At 36.6% G+C, this 21,777-nt stretch overlaps 1 protein-coding gene across 6 annotated transcripts in view; it reads left to right on the top strand.

Moving 5' to 3' along the window:
* The window catches only part of RALYL (RALY RNA binding protein like), a 390,766-nt gene that overhangs the window by 304,484 nt on the left and 64,505 nt on the right, over positions 1 to 21,777 (top strand). For all 6 annotated transcript variants that reach the window (XM_054059538.1, XM_054059541.1, XM_054059535.1 and 3 more), the window contains one exon: positions 9,612 to 9,687. In XM_054059538.1, coding sequence (XP_053915513.1) covers positions 9,612 to 9,687 — 76 coding nt within the window. The remainder of the gene's footprint in view (positions 1 to 9,611; positions 9,688 to 21,777) is intronic.

Raw genomic sequence — 21,777 nt, 5'->3', positions numbered from 1 at the left:
CTGAGGGAACTGGGGTTGTTTAGCCTGGAGAAGAGGAGGCTGAGGGGAGACCTTATCACTGTCTACAACTACCTGAAAGGAGGTTGTTAGAGTGGTGAGTGTTGATCTCTTTGCCCAAGTGACAGGAGGTAGGACGAGAGGGAATGGCCCCAAACAGGGCCAAGGGAGGTTCAGAATGGACATTAGGAAAAATTTCTTCACTGAAAGGGTTATCAGGCACTGGAACAGGCTGCCCAGGGAGATGGTTGAGTTATCATCCCTGGAGGTATTTAAAAGATGGGTAGATGAAGTACTTAGGGATATGAATTAGTAGTGGACAGGTATGGTTGGGATTGATGATCTCAAAGGTCTTTTCCAACATAGCGATTCTATGATTCTATGAAATGTAAGAGCCAAAACAGAACTCACTTCTTGTGGAGAAACCCTTTTTTTTTGTTCTTAAAAAATTATACCAATGTGATATTTTAGTATGAATAACAGAGTGACTGGACACTTTTGTAGTCAGCAAGACTATTTGAAGTTGCATTGATTTCCAGTTCCAGTTAGTACCTGTTAGGTACTAATAAAATAGGTATAGAAGAAAAGAAAAAGCATCATGCTTTAGGACTTAAACTAATCCTAAACTACTTAGGATTTTTTGATAATCATGTTGAGATGATAAGAGAATGGAGGGAAAATAATCTTGCTTCTAGATAGCTTAAGGTTCTTGCATCTCCTTCCAAAGCATTTGAGGCAGCTAGAGGCAGAAAACTGAAGTATACGAACCATCAGTCTGACAAGATATTGAATTTTCCCTATTCCTATCAACTGTTTCTATATTTTCCTTGCAGAAATGCCAAAGAGACCTGAATAAAACAATACTGTATATTGTTCATTTTAAGCTTGTCAGTATTACCGATTATTATATGTCCTGCTTTTGTGATAAGCTTCTATTCTGTTGTAGTTTGGTTGTCAAAACTGCATGGCCTGACAATGAAAAAGAGTTAGCACTTGGTTAGAATCTAAGCATTGCTAATAGAGAAATACTGGATTTGGCATATAATTTGTTTGTAAACCACCTCGACAATAATGTTTCCCACCATGTGCCAAAGTGCAATGAAATTATCTCCACTTCCACTGTCATCTTATTCAACCATGACCTGCTAATAAAATTTTTAGGCTTCAGGCTAGCAAATGCCACACAGCAATTTACTTTATATCACTACCATATTATTTTATATTATTAAAACTCTGAAAGTGTTAAAGGAATATTTAATTTTTTTACATGAATACTTATCAGCTAATTCAGTGGCTGTCCACCATACACTTTACAGTGGTTGCATTACAAAGACAAAATTTTTCAGAACCCTGATATGTTATATGTTAGATACAAGGAAAAAAAAAATATAATGAAGTTGGTGAGACAATGGAACAGGTTGCCCAGAAAAGTTGTGGACACCCCATCACTGGAAGTGTTCAAAATCAGGTTGAGTGGGACTTTGAGCAACATAATCTAGTGAAAGGTGTCCTTGTGCATGGCAGGAGTGTTGGACTAGCTGGTGTTTAAGAGTCCATTACAACCCAAACCATTCTGTAATTCTGTGAGTCTATAATATGGGACAAAAAATTTCATTAATTTGACACTGAAAAAATTATTATATCTCAAGGGAAATGCTGTGAGACTTGTGTTGTACAACTCCAAAGTATATGCTTGAAAATAACCTCTTCTATAGATTCCCTAATCAGATAAACCTGGAACGTGAAGATTATAGACAGAACAAGGTTATATAGAAAAGAGATTTGAACAGCTGGAAGTAGTTGAGAGTAGTTGTTTCAGGCAAGGACTTTGTTGAAGTTAGGTGGGGCCAAAATTAAAGTTGAGACCACTGCAAAGACAAGAACAGTGAAAAACAGAAGAAGGATGTCAGGACAAAGAATAAGAATAAAATCACATGTGTTTTGGAGAAGAATAGCAGTAGCAAGTGGTGGAAGTGCAGCTGGGGCTGCGAAGGTCTGTCTTGTCTCTCCTGTGATCTGTGAATGTCATTTTTCAAGACTCAGTGAAATCCACAGCATGATTCCTTTCTGATCTGTCATCAGCCTGGATGAAAGCATTGAGCCTGTAGGCATACACTCAAGGTCAGACCTACCCTTGAAGGTCTTGACAACAAAGTTCAGGGTACCAAAAGTGCACCCACCTCTTGGTGATGATTGCTATGTCAACAAGCTCCAAGGGCAGAAACAGGTACAGTGGCCAGCCTGTTCAAAAGACACACTGTGTCCTCCCAAATAACAGCATATCATGTGCCTCCTACCCCTGCTTTATGCCCCTGGAACTGCTGGATCCTCCTCCATGAAGCAAAACAGATCCCAGGGCTGCTGCAACGAGCTGAATGAGCTGTGCTTTGGAAAGTATTTCTGTGGAAGCCATTCTGTTTGCTCCTTGGGAACATTTAAGTCTAAGAATTATAAGGAAATACATTTTAAAAGCCAGGAATTTTTTTTTTGAAAGTCCAAGAAATACGGTTAACAAATGCAGACGAACAAATGTTGGCAATTTTTGGCAAAATATTGTTATTATGATGGTTATTTCAGGAAAAATACTTTTTGTTCCTATTTGCACTAATAAAGTTCACCATCTGCAGGAGACATAGAGAGGAAGACAAAGGGATTGGGGCAATGGGAATAGTAAACTCTTTTGTACTCTACAAATTTCAATTGTCATGAAAAACTATTGCTTGGAGTATGAAGCTAACATTAGTAGGAGAGTTAGATAAAAGGCTGTGGGGCAGAGAAAGTAGCCAAGTACTAGAAGAGAGAAAAAAATTATTTTGATGAAGGGTTGGAAATTACTGAGGTTCAGGGCGTATTCCTTTGGATAAATCATATTGAAACCTGAAAGAAGTAGATGAGGGACTTTCATTCTCTATCACCACTGCACTGTTCAAGGTTGCTGCTTGAGGCTAATTTCAGTTCTGAGAAACTCAGACTTCTAGTCAACTATAAGCTTTGTCTGAGCCCCATGGCAATAACTATCTTTTGTTATCAAAGAAAAGCAGCAGAGAGTTTGTTGGCTGCTGCCCTGTAGTGACTGTGTTTGATCTGAAAGAAGACAGGTGCTCTATTTTCTTTCTGTAAACAGCATCTTTATTGTGATCAAGAGAAGGCAAAGAAAGACAGATGCTCTTTGCACACCTCACTGTCTGAAAAAAAGATGTAAAAGGAGGACTAGTTCTGCTTCCCATTAAAAACAGTAATGAGAAAGTACCGTGCAAGCAGGGATTGGGATTGTATGAGAGTCCCTGCTTGAACTATTTTTTTCTTTTTTTTCTGGCTGGATATACTTACATCAAAACATTTGTCTTCTTTTCCTGAGGGTAGCAGAAAGTGCCTGATGTACTTTTCCATTGCTTTCCTATATCCTCGTGTCAATGTTACTCTTTTGCATGTGTAGAATTAGTCAGTGTTAAAAAAATTGTGTGTTAAAATGTTCTCTGGGTGGGAAACAAAGCAGTTGAAAATTTGCCTCCATCTATATCTTGTCCCTGTGGGCTGCAGTGCTCATATGGCAGCCAGCTTCGTGGCTACCGTGGCACAAACTGAACTAGGGGTTCCCACAGTTAACACATAAACTCCAGCAGCTCTCACAGCTGGTCTGCAGATAAGTGGCTGTGGCCACATTGTCCTGTGTAGCTGAGTCTGAAGCTCTTATGCTTGCAAAACAGCAGCATGGATTTTCTCATAGGGGAACCCACAAATCCATTGCTGACAAGAAGGCTTCCTTCCCTTAGGAAGCACTTCACACAATATGCCCTTTTCTCTGTAGTGTCCCTTCCCTTGCAGCCCAGTACTCCAGCCATCCCCCGGAGCAATCTGCAGGGATTCAAGCATCAGCAAGAAGTTTGGGACATCACAGCCGCAGCCGCTGTAATCTCAGCAGAATCTATGGAAAGGCTTCTAGAGGCCACACAATTAGCATTCTTCCCTTCTCTGGCCAGGATGGGCAAACCATGGACCACTGTTGGTCACACACCCAAAGGGTCCAGAAACGTCTTCCCGGTGACTGTGCTGTTAATTGGGGCAGGAAGTGCTGGGATGGCAGCAAGCAGATAAAACCCAGGGCAGGCCAATGCTCTGTGTCAGCACGTTGGTATGAGTTCTGCAGCTAAGGGACAGCCTGCTGCCTCCAGCACCATGAAGGAATGGTTTGTGACAGGTGTATAGACAGTACAGGATTTCCCCTTTTAGCTGTCACTTGTCCTCGCACCAACCCAGTTCCCTAGGGAACAGAAAGTGACTTTCCAGCACGACAACACCCAACACGTTACTGAATGATGTTAAGAATGATAGCTTATATAATCCTGTAGCTTCATTTCATTTTAGCAATATTTAATGAAGGAAGAGATGCCCGAACGAAGCAATCTCATATACTATTCCACAAGCAGCTCTTTCAGTATGAAGCATTAACAATAGCTACCATCTTTGTACAAAAAAAAACAAAAAAAAAAGGCTTCCAGTTACTTAAATGCTAAGTGGAAATCCAAATGCTGCTGAGAGGCCCACAAGCAAATTATTCTTAATACCATTATGGAAAAGGAAAACGTGTGACCTAGACCTTCATTTAATATTTTACTAGACTTGAAAGCTAATTTGAGTTTGTATCCAATTTTCTGGGAAGTTTTTTTGGTCATGGAATTGAGCAGAACTGAGAACAGTCCTTTCCTTTCCACTTTTTTTTCACATTTTAGAGACAGGAAAAGTGAGAAGATTACATGTCATTAATGTAACTTGTAAAGAAAAAAAGGAAGTCCGTGATGTAAAAAATGTCATGTGACTTTATTGAAATTCTTTTAGTACACAGTAGGGAGATTTATGGGACTGGTAAATGGAGGAGTATAAGAAAGATAGACTAACTTTCACTTTACTGTTGCTAACTTATAAATTATATGACCAGAGGTTTTCTCTAAATTACATCTACCTCTTGTTCTTTCTCTTCTGTCCCAAATAATTTGAGTCATCTGAAAAAAGGGGACAATGGATCCTGATCTACCTATATCCGTATTTTTATCTAGATATAAATTATGATTTCATTGAGTGATTTCTTTATTGATTTTCATTACCATTTCTTCCATTAAAAGTTGATCTAAACCAGAACTGGTCTGAAAGCAGACAATGGCAACCTTTTTCATTCAAAATTCTATGTCAAGCAACTGTGGGATTTTTCAGTGCATATGTCAGTTTCTGCAGCTATTCCCAAGAATGAATGGGAGACCAGCTGACTAAACATGTCTTAGAAGATTAGCTGTTGAGCTACAGAAGCCATTAAAATTTTCTTAGCTCTACATCTAGATTCCCAGTCTTCCTGCCCTAAAGCCCATGCTTAGAGGTCACATCAGTAATAATTATAGGTACTTGGAACTCTTCTCTTTCACTGCGTCTTGTCCTGCAAAGCAGAGTGTCCACAACTAAAATGCCAGTTTGCGATGGTCCTTAGCTCCATTCCTTACCTATGTTTAAAAATTGCTTGGGAGAGTACTTGTTACATAGGGATAAACATCATGCCAGGAACCACTCTAAAGATTCAATACAAGAGAAAACTGAGTGCTGGTACCTGGGAACAGCACTGTTTAATTTTATGGTATACATGTAGCCGGAGATACAGGTCCTAGTTTTGCAGCAGAAAGACTTGAAGTTCCAGTTTTCATGGGTTAAGCTAGTGCCTGTTTGTAGAAGTTAATGTTTGTAGTTTGTGGCATTTCTTTGTGTGAACCCAAATGATTGATTGAATTTACATTTGTTTAATAAGATTTTTTAAGGAATCTGAAGTGCAGGTATACTGAGAAGTACTGAAATACTTCTAAGGTATGGATGCTCTTTATATATCATTGCTTTCACTTACAAAGGTTATTTAAAGGCAACTCTTGCCTTCAGGATCTGATTCTCAGGTTGCATTAGCAGCGAAACTATGAGCAAAGCCTCAAGGCTAACTGACACTGCTTCTCCAAAAATGGGACGTTTACACATCAGAGTCTCCTTGGTCATTACCGCATTGCCTAGATGAGGTAGGCAGACAGTGATAGGAAACGATGACAGGAGAAAGGTGGATCAGGCTGTGTTGAGTTGCGCTTTCAGACAGTTTTGTGTAGCCACTGAAAATCATCACTGCTCTCTCTAAATGGTTTGCATATGCTTTTTTTAAGTAATTTTTTCCTCATTAATTGCAACACACTTTTCAGTATAGTTAGGAATAGAACTACTATGTTCATATATTAGATATATTCTACAGGTGACACACAATTGTGAATGAAATCTAGATCTCATACCTTAACTAATCTGATCTGTACTAGTCGAAACAAATAGAACTGAAGATACATTTCTTTTAATAAAGTAATCATGTTTGATTCTGAAAACACAAGGAAGCATATATGAGAGCATTACAATGTGCTGTTATCAGCACAGTCACTTTCCTATTTATAGTGATTCCTTAAGATTTTGAACTTCAGTGTCGAATTTATCCTAATGTTGATATCTGACTGAACATTTATAGTATATGATCAGAAAAAGTAATGTGAGAGTCTCTGGGCTGCTCCATTCCTACATAGAAGCAATGTGAATGTCTGTGTCCTTTATCAAGTTGTCTGGTTCATATTCATGTAAAAGCGCAGTAGCTAATTTTGGAGCATAAGGAGAGATACTTCTCTGCATCCCTTGGAGTGAAATCATTAGCACAGGTAAATCTCTGCACTGCAGCCAGCAAATTTATTTGACACACACTTTATGACCTAGTGGATGTAAATGTCTGCTGTGAAACTAATGATGAATGAAGCAAGAGAACAAGTTATCTCACAAGATTTCCAGTTGAGCTAGAAATAATCTATCCTGTGAAATGTTGACAAGTTCACTTCTAATCTTAGTTAGAAAATTGAGGTTGGAGTAGATAGTGCTGAAAAATAATGAGGTGAAAATCTGTTCTAACTTTTCAAACCATTCCCTACACTCATTTTGAACTTACTACAAGGTGCTCAGGGACTTGCAGAACTGTTCAATCACTTTCATATTAACAGAAAAATCCCACGTGCACAGGTTTTCTATTAACTACGTCGTGTGTGAAAAAGAAATTCAGGCTATTACTGTCTATTTAACATAGTTCACTATTTTCTACTGCTGCATCTAGAGATTTATTTGTGAGGAACTCTTAAGTGATTCTGAATAGCTTTACAGCTATGTTTTCTTACAGTTTTATCAGTATTTGATAAAAATAAAGGGAACATGTAACAAACAGCCCTTAGCCTCCTACACTAGTCACCTTTGTTAAAAATGGATGTTGCAGACCTGCAAATGTAGGTCTACAAGAATAATCATGGAGATAGTATTGATCTGTGCCAGAAAGATGTGAAAAATTTTTAGTCTTTTATTGTTTATACATCTGAGAACAGTGACCTGGGCTGAAGCTCTAAAAAATCAGCAGATAGAAGACATGAAAAATAGGTGAATATTAATCCCACAGCCTCAGGTATTTCCCAAGAACACATTGTAATTTTATTTTTTTCCCCCTAAAATCTGACCTAGTTATAGTAGGAGATCATGAAAGTCAATACAGTCAATGACCTTAAAGCTGACATATTAAAACAGTCTAAGCAAAGGTCTAATTATCATAAAGGTCATAGGCTTAAAATTTTATTCCAATTCTAGTATTTCCAGGAGCCAATGGAATTGCAGCACAGCTATCAAAATTCCTCAGTGGCTTTCAGAAATGCTTAACTATTATTTTGTTGGGTCAGCATCAGTAGAATTTTTACTTCTATTAATAAGGGAATTGTAACTGATTTTTAACAACCATGGAAGAGGAAGATTAGAATGTATTCAGTAAAGCAATTGCTTAAAATTAAGGGTAGGAATGCATTTCAAGGAGGATTGAAAATTCTCTCCAATAGCATCTAACTTCAGAGAGATAAGTAAAGCAAGAAATTTGGTAGTTCCTGGGAAATAATGATTTAAGAGTAATATGGCTCCTACAAAAGGAATTACAATAAGATTTAACTCCTAAATACTTTATGTGGAAAAAATTGTACCAAAAAGTATATTTCAGATGAAATATTTCTACACAAAAATTTTTCGTTTCAGGACATTTTATAATATTAAATGTTGTTTCATGTCAAAATATCAAATTTCAATAAAAATATGTTTTAAATTATTTTAAATGTTTGAACCACAAAATTTCCAACATAAAAATCTTTTTCATGAAAAAATGGCACACATTTTCAATATTTATGATTGCTAGAAGAAGTCAGATAGATTTTTTTTCCATTTTATGCGAAATAAAAACATCCAGTCAGTAAGTCTCAGACTTATGCTGTGGCTTTTGAGATCAAGAATTGTTTAAATTAAAATGTCTGGGCTTTTAGCATCACTGCGCTGGGCAGTGTTGCTTCCACATTCTACACCTCAGCTTTCTACTTCTCTTTTCCCTCCACTGCACTCAATTTTAGGTTAAACACAGACTTTACCAGGAAATTGTGCTTCCTTGAAAGTCTTGATGATTCCATGGTAAATGGGGTACATTTTTCTGTTTCAGCAATTTTACACTGAAATAACTCTGATAATTTTGTTGACTGTTACTTTTTTATATATTAGTGAAACTGAGGATTTCACTATTGAGGATAGTGAGGAAATTGAGGATATCTACAACATCACGCAGATGGTAGGGAATTTGTTTCCCAATCAAAAGTTTTACTCTATCTACATAATATTTTTGTAATGTCAACTTGGAAACATCCAATTGGAAGTGAGGAACTTCTTAATATAGGTTTGCTTTTACATAGACAGCTTCCTAAGCTTGAGCAAGGCATTCTTCACAGAAGAGTCTGTGCTTCTTTCTCCATGAGTAATTGTTGTAAGTAATCAAAATTTTAGATATGCATTTCCTGGTATGTCTTTGAGTATGATTCAGAAGAAGAGCATAATTTAAGAACCAGCAGCATGACTAATGTCTATAGAAGCCTCAAATATTTTTAAAAGTCAAGGCTAAATACACAGGAATAAAGCCAGTGAATTTTTTTAAAGGAGTGCACAAGATTTCTGGTGCTGTCGAGAATTATAAGTACTTGCCTAAGCTAAAGTATGTGTAAAACAAGATTTTCTGGAAATAGATACTTTATTATTTTTTTTTAAAAATGTCGCTTTTTCAGTGGATGGTGAAGTGTCAGTTAAGGCTCAGTGTGCAATTCTCTAGATCCTAAATGAGAACCCTTCAAAAGCATTATCTTCTTCCACAACAGAATGTGAGTTGAGATCATAGTTTGTTTCAACATCTAAGTTACTATTCAAATCTCTTTCTGTAAGGGAAATACTATTATCCTCAGCTTCAAGACTGGAAACTCATGTATCTTAAAAACATTATTTCTTCCTTTACCAACAACTGACATTTTGCCTAAAATCTTCTTGCATCTCAGCAAGAATTATTAGGAAAGTTTTATAGCATCAATTCAGAAGTGGTAAAACCAGACAGATGTTTTAGGTATGATGTCTGTTTTCACTGTCTGTTACTCATTTTTAATGTCTTTAATGTGCCTTTGTAAATTCACCCTAACTTCCAGACATTTGGCTTACTAATATCAAATGTTTGCTTTCAGATATCAATATGGCAGGAGAGCCAAAACCATACAGACCAAAACCTGGCAATAAGCGGCCACTTTCAGCACTTTACAGGTGAGATTTCATTTTAACTTACTTACTACAATTCAATTTTTATTAAAAAAATTATGGTAACCTGAAATGTGTCATAGCCCAAGAATGAGACAAAAGATTTTTTTTTTCCATTCGCTCTTTGATGTCTGTGCAAAATATAATCAAGCTCCTGTACACAGCAAAATGTTATAAATGTTATTAAAAGAGACAGTATTCTGGTGTCTGACACTGCATGTACCTGTTGACTCATTGTAGAGAAAAAAGTTCTAACTTCCAGAGATAAAAGCTGTCCATATGAAGCCTATCTTAAAAAAAAAAAAACTTATGCCAATCAGGAGTAAGCCTAGCAAATAAAATTCCTGACTGATACTTAGATTCAGTTATCATAGTATACACATAACGTCGCCTTTTTACTTGAAAAGGAACATCAGAGTTTGTTTGCTGTAAAAAAATAATTAGGATACTTAAATGATAATACGGACATTCAGAAAATAGATAAAACTAAATCAGTTTGAATGGAATTTTATTTCTTATTGAAAATACCTTATGTTTTACTGAGGCCAAGAGTCTGGTCTCTGCCTTCTCATTATCCACACCATGGATGTTGTTTGCCAATGCAAGACCAATCTGAAGGAAGGAGCTGCAGCTTTAAACTGTAGGGGGTATTACATGGAGAGTCTTGCTATATTAGACAGATATTTTAAAAGATGTTTGAAAGCAATGCTCCTATAGATTGGAGCAGCAGCAGGCAATCACCTTGCATAGTTTTTTTTCCAGGATTCCTAAAGCCAGTGGAGTTGTGCTTGGTGCTAACTACTGTAAGACACACGCACGCGCGCACACACACACACACACACACACACACAAGGGCTCTGTCTGGAATTCAAGCTTTGAATGTAAATGTGTTGCAATGGAAAGGCATTTATTTATTTTTTTATGCACTGGCAATTTCATTTTCCCTCCAAACCACATTTTTATTTTTCTGAAGTGGAAAAGGAAGTGCAGATGAAAAGAAGCAGGCTTTAGGCCCATGTAGAAGGGTGATGTTTGGCAAAATCGTGATGAAGTATACAATAAAATTATAAGTCTATCATTTACTACACTTACTGACAAAAAGAGTGGTGTAGTAATTTGTGAAGAGTTTATTAACATCTCCACTTCTAGTACTACAATCAGTAAATTTTTTTGTTCTTTTTTTAAAAATTAAGTGTTATTTCATTTTTTAATCCTTATCCTTTTTTGCTTGGCTGTGGCCTCCTTCCTGTGGCACTTTTATTTATAGGGTTCCATGAAATAACTAATAATTTCAGAGCAACTGAACTGGTTTCTCATAGATTTAAGTGTCAAAGTTGAGAACCAAATTCTAACAAGACTGGACTTCTTCTTCAGGTGTTCAAAAGGGCATTGACAGTGTCTTTCTCCTATTCCCAGGTGCGTTTTTTCATACAGCTTGCACAAACCTCAAGAAATCCACACCTTTATTTCAAAATCAATTAAGCTTAGTGAAGCATAACAGATATTTAGGGCGACTGGTAGGCAAACATGCATGCATGCCTTTCTGCTCAATAAACCTCACTTTTCACAAAAGTACTATGGAATTGATGATCTGGATCCATGAAAGGAGTTAAGGCTGATTTTTACTGAGGCTGAAGCATAGATGGACTGGCTCTGAGAACAGTATCTCAGTGGTGAAATCAGAGACACTTAAGCAGATATTTTCAAGCCTGGTCTGGTCTGAAAGCTTCAGATGGAAATTCAAGGATGGGATCTCAGAATGAGACAATCAGGAGCATTTTAGATCTGAGTCTGTGTGCTACATGATAGTAATGTGAAGTTTTATCATATAGTTGCCCTTCGGCTAAGTATTACTTTTGGAGAACAGAACCCCTGTTCTATCATCACTCTCAACTGCAAGCTGTTAGTTTTTACTGGTAGCCATGGTCTACTGTGTCCCTGTGTCATTATTTCAAAAGCTTTTTGAAGATTTTCTGTAGTTTCTGGCATTTACATGCAGTTCCACCTCTGAGCTTCTGAATAGTTTCTCATAAATGTTTGTCCTATAGACAAGACAGAATAAAACCTGTGGAAAGTTCTGAGGGTACTTTAAAAAGAAAAAGATCTTAGCTTATGTCCTTTCATGGAACTAATACAGACTAGTACTTCTACTATAGAAGATTATGAGAGGCTTTTTTTGAGCAACTAATGGAAGACTTATTCTGATGGTAACAGAGAACTTTAAATATTTTGGTGTCTGATACATAAATCATTGAGAAGATCAATGGCTAATAAAGTTCTTGAAAAAGCTGAAAACATACTCATCTCAAAACATTGTACTGAGCCTGGTTGGGATAGACTTAACTTCCTTCATAGCATCCCATATGGTGCTTTGTTTTGAAATATTTCCTATAATACACCAACGCTTTGGCTGTTGCTGAACAGTATTTGCACAGACTCCAGGATTTCTCCTTTTCCTATTCTGCCTTCCCAATTAATAGGCTGGAGATATGTAATATCTTGGGAAGGAAAACAGCTGAGATAGCTGACCCAAACAGGCCATATGAATATCTTATATTACACATCATCATGCTCAGAAATAGAAACTGGGGACATTTTTCCTTCCAAAGTAAGCATTGCTTAGAGTCTGCCTAGGCATCAGTCTGCTTATGGGAGGTAGAAAATAATTGCCTTTTCATCACCTGATTTTTCCCTCATTCCTTCCCTTAGTAAACCACATTTATCTCAGTCCATGAGTTTTTATCGCTTTTGATCTACCTATTCTTTCCTTCATCCCAGTGAAGGACGACAGTAGGGGAATGAGAAAGTGACTTGTATCGGTACTTAGCTGCTGGCCAGGGCCAGCTAATAACATAGTGAAAGTTAAGAGGGAAGTGGACGCTTTAAGTTTGATTTTGACTAAGGCAGGCATTGCTTAAAAATTTATTTATCTCAAAATATTCACTGTGAAAAGGGAGGGTGAGATCAGTAGAAACAGGATAATGGATTTCAGAAAGGGCAGACTTCAATAAGCTCAGAGAACTGGTAAGTAGGATCTCTTAGAAAAAAGTTTAGGGACAAAACTATGCAGAAAATCTTGCATTGACTATGCTCAAGGTAGACCAGAACAAACTTCTGAAGCAGAAGTAGGAGAATAAAGGAATAATATGTCTGTATCAAATTTCTTTAACATCCAGAAAAGGGAAAAGGAATTGTACAAAATGTGAAATAAAAATTCCATGACTAGAACGGAGTAGAAAACAATAGTAGAGTTATCTAAGAGGACATCAGAAAAGTTAATGCACATAACAGTATAAAAGGCAACACAAAACTGTTATTAAAGTAACTTCCTCTGCTTTTTGTATTGCTGTTACTTTGCAGGAAAAGACAGCAGATATTGTTTTTGCTTTAGCAAAAAAGCTCATCTGACCAGCTATTTATGAAAATAAATTTTAACTAGAGAGTATGGAAGAAAAGAATTTGCTAACCAGTATTTGAATAACTGAATTCAGTGGAAATAGTATGATGAGATTCTCACCAGTATTTGAATAACTGAATTCAGTGGAAATGGTATGATGAGATTCACCCTAGAGTGTTTAAAAGATTAGCTAAATCTGTATGTGGACTATTAGTGATTGTTTTCAAAAAATTGTGGGAGTCACATAAGGCAGAAAACCAGTGGGTATGGGCAGGCATAATACCTGTTTTTATGCAGAGGACAACATAGAAAACTACCGGGTCAGCCTAGCTTTGATTCCCAGAAAAGTACTAGAACAAACTATTAAATAATCAATTTATCAACACCCAAAGGATAATAAGATGGTAAAAAAAATCCATCATGCAGTTAACAGGAGCAAATTATGTTGAAGCAATATGATTTCCTTCTCTGACAAGACAACCAATTTAATAGATAAAGAGGAAACAGTAGATGTGCTATATGGTAATTAAAACAAGCTTTGACACTTGCCATATGTGGTGTTTTCATAAGCATGTTCAGGAAATTTGGCTAGAAGAAGCTGTCTTAAGGTAGACATCCAATGGATTGGAAGAAGCGTGATGGTATACAACCTAGTACTAAAGATAACATCTATTTTTTTCCAGTTTCCTTTATTACAAGTTTTTTTAAAGTATTTTTGGATATTTGAGACACATTTTAGAACAGTTTTAAGGAAACCAAGCAAGAGTGCTGCACAGGTTGTATAGTTTTATTTATTGTGAAGTACTTGAGGCTTCAAACTTGTTGAAAGTACCCCACATGTCTGAAAAGAAACCTGCATCACATTTATAGCTGGATATGCACATGAGTAATTCATACAGGGCAGCCAATGTCCTGTAATGCTTTATACCCATTTAATTTGTTTATGCGTCTATGAGTCATTAGATACACTTCTGTCTGGAACAGTGTAAGAATACTTGGTAATGCCTCAGTTCAGGATCTACATTCTTTTTTATTATCCTTCATGGTTTTATAAACTGTGTGGAAATAATCTAATTTAATCTCACCTATGTGAAATTTAACATGAGCCTAAATATGGGACACAATATTTTTTTCAGCTACAGGAATAACTAGATGCAAGACAGATAAGCACATATCATTTCTTCTTCAACTTATACATGCAGTCATTCACATATCCAGACATTATTTTTTCTCCAGTTTACTATGCCACTTATATTTCTTTGTTTAGCATCTTTTCAATGGTAGGATTTCTGGTGCAGTTCATAGGAAAAAAAAAGGCCACAATTTAAAGGGGATTTTAAAGGCATCATGGACCTAATGTAAGTCGACAAAAAGTTCTGCTGTTTACTGGACAAGAATTTACATACACTTCATCTTCTCTCTCAAATGTAATTTAATATCCTTATTCCTACTAGCCAAAGATCCCTTTGATTGCATCCATTCACTGCTGGAGAGCAGACTTGCATTGTTTGAAATAATCCCTAGGACACCGTCCCAGGGAGAAGAGGCCAGAACAGGTGGCTGATTTCCAAGAATCACCTGCTGCAATTTCAAGAATGGTTCCTGCTGATAAACAAGAAATCAAGCAGATGATCTGCATGAACAAGGAAGTCCTGAAAAATTTGAAACATAAAAGAAGGACATAAAAAGTTGGAAGTGTCAATAGGTGACCTGGGAGGTATATATAGACACCGACTAGGCATGCAGGGACGGAGTTAGAGTGCTATGGAAGCAGGTCAATGCCATTGTGAGGCCACGCAATCCATAATAAAAGAACTTTCACTTTAGAGTAGGCCTTAAAAACACATCGAGAATAGAAAGATTTAGACTTCATCTCAGAAAGCTTCTAATTACATTATTAATTGTAAGCATATTAGTTGAACAGATACAGAAATGACTAGGATAGTGTTCAGGAATCAGCTTAAATTTGCCATAACTCTTAGCTCCAGCAGCATTCCTCTTGATTTGCATGGCTTTTCAGTATTTAAGGGGGACCTAAATCCCAGAAGGTTCAAAATTGTTGTGAATTTCCTTTTTTAGCTCAGCACTTCTACAGAAAATCAAATGCCTGACGAATCTGCATCTTAAAATGATTTAAAATCTTGTTATTTGGGTCTAGCCTCAAGCAGAAGTTTATTTTACTGGCTAATCTTCGTATCTTTGAAATACAAGGTGAAGATTAAACGTACTGACACAAATATGTTAAAGCAGTTTTCGGGAGCATTGTTGTGGTAAAATAAATGATTGCACTTTGTCTCTTTAATTTAGCGGTGTTTTGATCAGTATTTCACTAAAGCAGTTCTGTGCCAGCAAATGAAAGTCCATTTACTGTTCTTTTCCTCTTGGTTTACACTCCAATGAACCACCAACCACAAATACCTTGATGCAACACCATTCTGTTTCTCTATGTCATAAAATTTTTTTAACTAATTATTCTTCATTTCAGTCCACCGCCATGTTATATAAAGTGTAAAATACATGATTTGAAAGTTTTTTCTCTGTTTTGGAGGTCTTTCCTGGGTTTATTAAAACAGGATGAAGCTCTTCTAGGTCTTTACTATAGAGATCCCTAATGGCTTCGCTCCCAGTTGCTCCAGGATTGAGCCAAGCTCCAGACCAAGCAAAGAGCAGCTGCTCATACACTGCCCATGACTTGCCTTGCCTCACGATGTACTCATCATACACAATCTGTACAGCTATTGGCATGGAAGTGGACTCAAAGTATTCTCTAAAGGAATTTGAGAAGAACAGGAGGGGCTCCTATTTTTGAATTTCTGCAGTTAATGAAAGCACTGTGCTACAGGCTAGTGGAATAGTGGGATTTTCAGTGGCATGAAAATGGGCACAACTACTGAAGGCATCAGTGGAGGTGCTGAAGGGGACCTACTGCAGACCATGTGGGGCATGGTGAGCTGAAGCTAGTGCAGCAATACTGGCACAAGTGAGAGTGAGTTGGGAGTTGCCCCAGATCACATCAGGGTCTGCTTTCCAAGAAATCTAGTTTGTTTACTAAAGACGTCCCCCATAGACGTGAACTAAGGTAGGAAAGCAGGGGACTGGGATTTGGAAGCAAACTGGGAAGGCACATTATTCAACACTGCTCGTCACTTTCTTTGTTCCATACAATTTAATACGGTATCTGACCTATACACATTTCCAAGACTAATTCTACCCACGTGAGTTATTTTCACCATTGCCAAACTCCAAGCTTCCTCATAAAGCCACAATAAACCATATTGTCTTGGCTGGCCAGATCTCCACCCAGTAGTAGCTGAGTTCCCACAGCACTACCCATCTATAGCACATGATGGCCCCCCTAAAAGGCTTCCTTTGAGGGCAAGATTTTTCCAGGTTCTTTCCTGAAGTTCCATGTTTACAGTTCAGCACTTCCTGAGTGGTTTTATATACACAGTCATTTCTTATTCCCAACCATTTCCCCATGTAATGTAATTGAAATGTATATTCAGAACGCTTGATTTAACACGTTACTAATTAGCCATATTAAACAGCATTTACTTTATCATTTCCGAAGTCCCATGGCCACTGGAGGAAATTATTCATTTAAAAGTCTAATATTAATATACTGGAAAGTGATGCTCTTTTATTTACAGAGTGTGATTATGTTTTTATATCAAATTTTTCTTTTTCTTTGACAAAAAATCTGTATCAGCTTCCTCAGTACATTTTACTTTTATAATGTCCACCACAAAAGTGATTGGATTACAGTCACATCTTGCATTTCCTTTGGTTTTGAAGTTTACAGCAGAGGCTTAAAACATTGCTAACAGTCCTGCTCTACTTGCTCTCTGCTTCTCAGATTCATTTTGAGATATCATTTACAGGGTTTGATGTGGTGTGGTTTGCTCCTTGGTCATCAGAGCCAACCATTACTTTGAGTTATTTTCTTGAGCACTCCGAGGTGCCCTTCATTTCAGGAGAAAGTGTGAAAGGTACAGTATTAGACAACGTGATTACTTCTTCCAGGGTAGGAGGCTTCTTGACATCATTCCTCCCATTTACAAGCATAACATAAATTCAACAAATTCTCTGTCAAACAGTCATTACTATTCTATTTGAATACCGCACTATTTTGCATAATTGTTGCTGCAGCATGCCATTGGCAGTATATTAGCAACATGCTTTAACCTACTGGCATATAATAAAAATAACTGCCGGTATAAGGATCTTTCTTGATTGAATATTGTCCTAGGTTTCAGACAACTTGCTGCTTTGTTCCTTCTTTTTCCTAATGCATTTGTGTGTCCATTTATACCACCAGCATACAAGAGCCTAAAGACACAATCCGGACAACAGAAAATAACTCTGATCAATTATTTCCTGATGCTTTAATTTTGCATTAAATTGTAAATATGCCTGTTATGTTTTTCTACAAAGTGTAAGAAAAAAAATCATTTATGCTTATGCAATATAATAATTTGATGAATACATCACAAAAAGACGACATAGTGTGATATTTCTTTTGAATCAAAGTGTTTCCTTTTTACAGACATGTATCTTCCTGATGTCTTTGATTACCCTCATTCATGAAATAAGCCATTTTATTTCAGTGCAATGGAATGAATTTAAGATGAATGTAGCTCTACAGCTCCTGACAAAAGATCTAGCTTCCATACAACAAAGTTTTTAGACATGTTTAAATAAAGATAATTAGGATATTATTTACCATTTTCATCAAAGAATATTCTCTGTGATCACATTTGAAGCAGTCATTACTGTACAGAAAAACTATCATTTAGTCTGAAAGCCTCACTTAAAATTCACAATAAATAGTGCAAGGTTTGCTTGTACCGAGAATGTAAGTAGCTTTCTCAATTATATTAAAAACATTCAAAGGCAAAAATATAAAACTACAGGAAGCCCAGTGATGGAGTTTGGTCTGAAATTTTCTTTATTTTTTTTCAAGGTAAAAGCTTTGTGTCAAATAACTAATATAATAAGAAAAATATATCTGCCAAAGGAAGGCGACATATGCAACTCTGCGTTTCCGAATTATGTTGTTGTAACTACAATCAAGTTGGTCCCAGAGATGTTTAAAGATTACATTCATGTGCTCAGACCAGTTGGTAGGACCAGCCAAGGACATAAGTTTGCCCCTTCCCAGTGTAGCACCTGATAAATTGAGAAAGGAGAAAATGGGAGTGGTCTCAGGTGCTTAGTAACACCCAGGGCAACACTTGCTTCTGGAGACAAGTCACAGATAAAGTTCAAAAGATCAAAATATATCAAATACACTTGTCTTCTTGATTTGGTCATTCAGTCATATTATTCCCACTCTGTGTGGTAACTCCAATAGCAACCAGGACAACAAAACAGTCTTTAAAAAAATAATAATAAAAAAATCCAGTACACTGTTTTAGAAATACTGCCAACTCCCTTTTAGACTCTCACACTAGTGACAAGGGCAGATATTCCCTCCCATATTATCATTATATCCTAAATCTTTTTCTCACTTTTATTTGTGTTCAGCTTCACCAGAGCTTTCAAACTATTGTCTTGACTTAGCTCCATTTTGAAATTTGTCCTGTGTAGACTGAAAGACTAGCAGTTACCTTTCTTCCCATCTCCCCTCAAGTTATTCTTCAGGCTTACATTGTATTTTAACAGGTGTTTTTTTTTTTCTTTTTTTTTAAGAGGAAGCCATTAACACCAATTTACACATCTGCAGAAGAGCTGCATCTCTTTTCCTAGCTTCGTACTTTTCCTTTTGCAGAAGATGATATATGTAGTCATATGAATGATGTTGTTTTCTTCCACAAAAGATCAGACACCATAATCATAGTCATGGTCAGAGATTAGCAAGTTTGGAGAAGAACAGCCTGTCCTCTTATTATTGCTTGCTTTCTTTTTCTCCTCTGCATTTAATCATCTTTCTTGCTTTCTTTATCGCCTATGAAAACCAAAGCAGTATGCTATAGCTAAAGTAAGCAACTGTAAAATATCTTTTTTTTTATGATTTTTAATCACTGTTTATACCACAGTGGAACAGAAGAGATATTCACAGCCTTCTGATAGCATTGAAATTATTGTGACTCCTTTCTTATCCAAGAATTTGTGCTGCTAATACCAATGAAAGAACTTCAGTTTATAATCCAAAAAGTAAATTCCTCAAAGATCTAGAGCACTGATGGTTTTGCCTGCAGGCAAACAGAAATAGTACTTTTAGTCATTCATTCCATTTAAATCTTGACAATCTTAGCCTCATTCCTATCAGCTATTGCATGTGAGATTTCTACCCTTTCTTACTGCATGGCATTTGGTTTAAGAAATAATCAGAATTTGGATTCAGTGTGTTCTAGCAGAAAGATGATGCCTTCTGTCAGTGTTCAGCAGTGCTTCTTTTAGCTTGAAAAGAAAAAATGATAGTACCTACAATGTATTAAAAAAGTCAGAAACAGACACCATACTTATTTTTCCACATTTGAGTTTTAGTGAAGCAGGCATCATAGAAACAGTATCTGAGTTTACAACCTGTGTTGTTTGGTAACTGTCTTATTAACTTTATAGAGGCCTTAAAAGTAAGAATATAGGGTTCATTACACAGAACAGAGAAGAGTTTGTCCTAACATGGCAAATAAACAGCAGGATTCTTCATTTTCAGGGATTTAGTAAACCCTTAATTGCAACAGTAATCAGAGATGCAGGGCAAGGCCATGCTTCAGAGCACCACTTTGTGGGCTCATAATTAGGCATTGGTTCTCACATAATGTAACACCTCTAATTGTACAGAACTCTCTAATTCAGTCTGGGATCTGCTTTTGTACTGCAAGGGCACAGTCTAGGTGGCTTACAAACAGCAATCAAAATATCACCGAGAGATAGATTTATATTCTGTGAATAAATAAGGATGGCCGTATAAATGAGAGGCTGTAACTTGTTATGTATTTTAAAATATTATGAATAATACCAGAAGAAGAGATTTAAAGAATATTTAGTTTAAGAGAAAATGGCTTGTCAATTAAGATTACAAACAGGATGGAAGTCTATGCTGTGTGCAGCACAAAGGGACCGTAGCAACAAATTTTTATATGCAGTGAGTTATTAACAATGAAGTTACCCTGCAGGTTTATTTCTTGGTGAATTCTTCCAGTCTTGGAGCATACTGTCTAAAAATGTTTTCCAGCCTGTCAAACTGATACTTAGATAACACTGTTGTTGCATAATGACAAATGTAATTTTATTTTTCAAAAGATAGGTTACAAATTCCATACCTTTTTGGTGATGAGGTTGCTTGTATTCTCAGAACTTCTAGCAAAAGCATTGGTTATTTTACTGAAAGTTAACAAATGCATTCATAAATGTGTGTGAATTTGCTATGAGTCCTAAGAAATGAGCAATTTATTTCTATTCTAAAAATGTATGTGATATTTTTCAGTCTTGCAAGAGTGAGATTTTTCTAGGAAACAGCATAATAAACATGAATCATACATTGTGAGAGCAGTGCCCATCCTGTAACTACTTTTAAGTGTTACTAGTGTCATTGAGGGAAAAGGAGATTAAGCCTCTACCCTTGGGATATTCAAAGGCAATGCCTGTATTAACCTTCATCTCTTTGTGACTAGAAACAGCCATGCAGTAAAGTAATATTGATTGTGTGCATTAGATCAGTCAACACTGTTTTGTTCAGCCCACCCTGATGAACTCATTCCAGACGTTTTTAGACCAGTACATATTGACCTGAATGTTCTTACTCTGATTCAGAGTAGAAGAGGTTCAAGTGACATCAGCTTCATGCAAAAGATGATTAAAGCTGTCAGAAAGAGGACCTTAAGGCAGATAGCTAAGTACACCATTATATTTTTTTCAATTTTTTTCTTTTATTGGAAATAGATTTTTGAGAAACTAAGCAAGTATTAGCAGATCACAGGACAAAGTAAATTAAATCTGCCAGCAGTGCCATGAAGTTACTTTCATTCTCGAGATTGTTTCCTTTGCTGGCTTGAACGAAGGTACCAAGCTGATAACGTTTTCACTTTGGGAATGGGATCAGATTCAGAAGTGTTCTTACCTGAAGAAAAATGAATTCTTACTCTTGGTTTTCGCAAGAATCTCACTTTGAATCTGTGTATTCATTTCTTCCTGACTGGAAAGACTATGCAGGTGGGTACAGACTAAGTTCAATTTAGCTTTCTTATCACTCCATTTGGCTACAAGTAACTTCTTTTGGGTGGTGAAGGAGAAAAATTTAGTCCATAACTAAGAAGATGTCTATAAGTAGAGTTTGAATTAGTTTCTCTCCAAGTCGTAACCTAGTTTTTCTCAAACACACCAATATATATGTCAGCCATGAGAATCCATGTCACTATTCATGTTGTCTTTGTGGTATATGGATACATAGAGGGAAATATAGTAAAGTCAGATACAAATTATAACCAGCTACTGAAACTCTCTTAGACAGATATGATACTATTTTTTAGTTCTAGATCTTTGGTATTATTATACAACCTTTAATAACTTAGAGCTTTTGTATTTTCCTCTCTTCTTGCTGGCTAAAATTTAGACCTCCCATTAATGAGGATCATTGGTAGCTACTTCCTTTATTGTTCTTCCCCATGCCTTCCTTTCCTACCAAAACCCCCAAAGTCTTTCATCTAACAGTAGTATGTGCAGTATCCAACATGACAAAGTACTTTTTTACTGGT

The sequence above is a fragment of the Cuculus canorus genome, chromosome 2 (assembly GCF_017976375.1).
Source record: "Cuculus canorus isolate bCucCan1 chromosome 2, bCucCan1.pri, whole genome shotgun sequence".
Taxonomy (NCBI): Eukaryota; Metazoa; Chordata; class Aves; order Cuculiformes; family Cuculidae; genus Cuculus; species Cuculus canorus.
Note: the sequence above shows the minus strand (reverse complement) of the source record. Positions and strands in the feature narration are given on the sequence as shown.